General features: G+C 57.6%; 1 protein-coding gene across 1 annotated transcript; it reads right to left on the bottom strand.

Annotated features, from left to right (window-relative positions):
- Positions 1-1,673: 1,673 nt before the first annotated feature.
- On the bottom strand, positions 1,674-2,840 carry LOC147967878 (uncharacterized). The gene has a single exon (XM_087523295.1). The coding sequence runs from the start codon at positions 2,838-2,840 to the stop codon at positions 1,674-1,676; it is 1,167 nt and encodes a 388-aa protein (XP_087379421.1).
- Between the last annotated feature and the right edge of the window lie 1,628 nt (positions 2,841-4,468).

Genomic DNA, 4,468 nt, shown 5'->3' on the forward strand with positions numbered 1-4,468 from the left:
CTCCACCCGGTTGTGTTAGTTCAGCCCATAGGAACACTTTGGAGCAACATCCGTGCCAGACCCACAGCAAGATCCCCTCCGTGTAGACCCGATGCGTCCGTTTCCCCCCTCCAGGTGCCAGCGGTGGCGCCGTCCGTGAGGGGGGCCAAACCCCGGAGACGCGTGCCGCCTCTTCGGACATGCCACCACACCACCCGCCTGTATGAGGGCCCGGTGCGACGCTCCGGTGGCATTGCTACCCCCCTAGGGCCCCTGTCCTCCCTAACCCTAGAGCGGTTGACCACGAGATCTTGCCCTTTGACTTTCCACGGACAGGCTTTGAACAGTGGACCTCTCCACCCGGTTGTGTTAGGTCAGCTCAGAGGGACACCTGGGAGCAACATCCGGGCCAAACCGACAGCTACATCCCCTCCGTGTAGACCCGATGCGTCCGTTTCCCCACTCCAGGTGCCGGCGGCGGCGCCGTCCGTGAGGGGGGGCACACCCGGACACGCGTGCCGGGCGTTTGCAACCACCACAACACTTCCAAACCCACAGCTACATCCACCGTGTAGACCCGACGCGTCCGTTTCCCCCCTCCAGGTGCCGGCGCCGTCCATGAGGGGGGCACACCGCGAACGTGAGGGGGGTCACACTCTGGAGACGGGTGTCGGGCGTTTGCAACCGCCACAAAACTTTTGTCGGCATAGCTGTTTTTGATTTTAATAAAATATAATGATCTATATTCAAAAGAACATGACCGCACATTATTAACGTGCTCGAAAAAATACAAACCATATATATATATATTCATAATATATGAAAAAAATACAAACTACATATATATTCATATGTATGTTTATATTTAACATGCTACATGTTAGTTTATATAATAATACACAAAAAAGCTTAAAAAATACATATGAAAAAAAAAGTCTACCTATGCCGACGGCTATGCCGTCGGCATAGAGACGGCCAGGTTTTAGGCGGCGGGCGGTGTGCCGCGGATCGCTGACGTGGCAGGTATGCCGACGGCAGCCGTCGGCTTAGCTCATGGACGGTGCGCCGCGAATCTTTGACGTGGCATGACGATATATGCCGACGGCCGGCCGTCCAGGCCGTCGGCATAGATTTGACGACGTTAGCCGCTGGTCACGGGCGGGGTCGCCGGGCCCACGGGTATGCCGACGGCCTGGGTATGCCGACGGCTGCTGTCGCCATGTTCGCAGCTGGGCCGACGACATATGTATGCCGACGGGTGCCGTCGGCTTAGCTCGTGGTAGCCCGACGGCCAAGATACGCCGACGGCCAAGACGTGGCTGTCGGCATAGCGCAAAGTAGGCCGACGGCAGCCGTCGGCATTGATTTGGCCGTCGGGGTAAGGCCAGTTTCCGGTAGTGTGATAAGCGATGTAAGAAGAGAAAAATAACAAGGGGACGCGTCAAAGCAACAAGTGAAGACCAGCGCTATGATGGCTCGTTATCCTACGGTTGGGAGAGCACCAGCAAGCTAGTCGGCAGTCGACGTGGAAACGCAATGGCATGCAATTTATAGCAAAGACAATATAATAAATTGCAAAAAAGGAGGAATTTTTTTTATAACTTTCATGCTTGTATTAATATTCATCGTGATACAAAGATAGATAGATGAAAACCTTTTTTTCTCATGCTTGTATTGCACATCTAAGTTCTATGTCATTGATCTACACGAAGATTCGTGTAGGTACTTTCCTTTTTCTTTTTATAATAATCTAAAGAACCTGGAAGAAAGAGGCACGTGGCATGGGTAGAGGCCATTAAGATGGGCGGGGTTGTAGTCTTGGATCTCATGTTATACGCTTCTCCTGTCTCCATAAAATAAATAGTATCCTCAGCCACGTCACCACCTGCAAATACCGATCTGCTGAAACGCTTGCTGACGAAAAGTGCATGGCCGTCTAGCCCACCGGACACGGGCACCCAGGTGCTTGTGCTTGCGTCTGCCTCGAAAACCTCCACCTTGCAAGTGAAGCGGGTAGCAAGTTGAGGCCCTTTGATTTGGCGTCTCACCATAAGCAACTTCCCACGTGCACGTGATTCGACCAAGTACCAGATTGTCATGACGACACCATCCTCATCATCGTCGTAGCGCATGCCGTTATATTCTATGTTGTCGCCGGTGCTCTTTCTCGGTTGTTCCAAGCCATGCTCATGATGATCATGATCAACCGTAGAGTGCTTGACGATGCACTCCATACCGGTAACGGTGGGTGCGCCCTTGCCATCAAAGGCGATGTGGAAGGAGAAGAGATCCTCGTCCCGCGTGAGCCCATAGAGTCTGTCATGGAGAAAAGCGATGTCGATGAGACGCGTATAGGGAGCTGTCCTTGGCTGAGGTAGCCACAAACCCTTCCCTGGCTGGACCAAGATGATGGGGTAACTATACTTGTTGGTCCTGACAGCGACGAGGCCCTCGGGTGGCGACCGCATGAGCACCTTGCGAACCTCGAACGGCTTGGAAACATTGCCGATGACCGTGTCTAGCTCGGGGAACGGCACGGTCGTCTTAGAGAAGAAGTTCTCCAACGTGTAGGTATGAGTGCGTGTATTGGAGTCGGTCAAGTCCATGACGAGCCAGCTATCGGTGGAGCCGATGCAGCGGCAGTTGTCGGGGAAAGCAACGAGCCTGCAGGGGTCGTCTTCAAAGCGCATCAAAAATCCATCTGGAGCTACGAGCCATGGCGTCCGGCGTGGAGAGGGGACCGAGCGCCAGGAACGGCACACCGCTCGGAAACGGGCGCGGTCAACCGGCAAAGCGACTCTGGCGATGACGAGACGCAGGAGATCTTGCGGGAGGTCAGACCACGACGAGATTGACGCCATCGAGGGCCGGGATCAATGATGGTTAACTGTACCTCCTATCCTACTGAATCGCATATAAGCTTGTGCGCCGGAAACAGACATATATAGATGGAACGCTTCGGATTGGGTCCGAATCGGAAAGAGTTCCGTATACCGTATCTTGTCGGAGACGAAAGGGTGTCTTGATTCTGATTGGTCTCCGCTCCGGAGTTCCATGGGTTGGGAGACATCATCGCCGTCTTCCTGGCCCTCTTGGGTGGTGAGGAGCAGGACTGGGAAGCAGGGCAGCAGTAGGCGATTAATCAGTTGAGCTAGCATCTGCTCATGAGGATGACTGAATAAATAATGTAGAGTATGCATTATGCTGTGTGTTAATCTAAGAGTAGTAGTGTTAATTGGATAGATTGACCATGCTAGTTGGTACCCTGCTGCAGCCTGGACTAGCTGGTCGTACTCTCTTTCTCTGTGGTATGATCAGACATGGGTTATATGCATGAAATTGATGTAGGTGAAATTGGTACTGTGGGGATGGCTCCAACGGCTCCTGTACGGTCTGGCGACTCGGGAGGCTACGGGGCGGGCGACGCGCCTCGCCCCAGTGTGTCAGGTGAGTCGGAGGGCTGGTCGGAGGTGAGGTCGTCGGGGCGGCCGGCGCGCGAGGTCCCGGCGGTGGCTCTGGGCGCGGGGGCGTCTCCGCGCTGGGAGGGGAGCCGGTTCTGGGCGCTGTCTGAGGTAAGTGACGACGAGGTCTCGGAGGTGGAGGAGTCTGATGGCAGTGGCGATTCCGCTGGTCGGCGTGGTGCAGGGTCGAGGCCGGCGTTTGGTGAGTTCGTTGCCTTGGCGGAGGAGCTTGGGGGCTCTCTCAAAGCTAGGCGACGCGGTGCTTTCGCGCCAGGCGGTCGGGGCGCCCGCAGACCAGGGGTGTCGAGACGGGCGCCGACATTGCGTGCGGCGGAGGCACCGCGTGCCCGCACGGCGCGAAGGGACGACGAGGTCGTGCCGGCCGTGGTGCCGGCGGCCGCATCCTTGTCGGTCGCGGGGCTGACCCTGACGGCGGATTCACCGCGTGGGGAAGCGCCGGTCGCGGGGCCGAGGGCGGCAGCGGAGCCACTCGAGACCTGGCCTAGGGTTGGCGAGGTTGGAGAGGCTGGGCTGGTGGACCGGGCCTTGGTTCCGGGCCGGTCGGGCCCATCCGTGCCGTATGTAGCCCAGGAGGGTGGGGCAGTTGCGGAAGAGACGCGGGCGGTCGTGGGCTGTCCAGTGCGGCCCAGGCCCGTCCCTGCCATGGCGCGGCCAGTACTTAAGTGGCTCTGGATCCGCCGGGGCGCCACTGACTGCGCTCTAGGGTTTCCAGCCACTCCCGCAGAGGTGCGGCGTTTCGGTCGTGTCGCCCGCTCCCTCTCCCCACTTCCCCCTCCTCCACCCCTTGATCGCTCCTTTGCGGAGGTCGTCTCCATGGGATCCAAGGCAAACCGGCGGGCGGACAAGCGGGCGGAGCCGGATCCGGAGGAGGAACGGCGGCGTGAGCGAGATCTGCGCGAGCAAGCTAAGGTGCGGGCGGTGGAGCGCGCCGGTGAGGAGGGCGGCTGGGGGCCTCCCCCTGCCTGGTGGCTCAAGGAGCAGGAGCGCAAGAATAAAAGGAAGGAGGA

This window comes from Triticum urartu, chromosome 5A (genome assembly GCF_056163025.1).
Source record: "Triticum urartu cultivar PI428250 chromosome 5A, HENAU_Tu73, whole genome shotgun sequence".
Taxonomy (NCBI): Eukaryota; Viridiplantae; Streptophyta; class Magnoliopsida; order Poales; family Poaceae; genus Triticum; species Triticum urartu.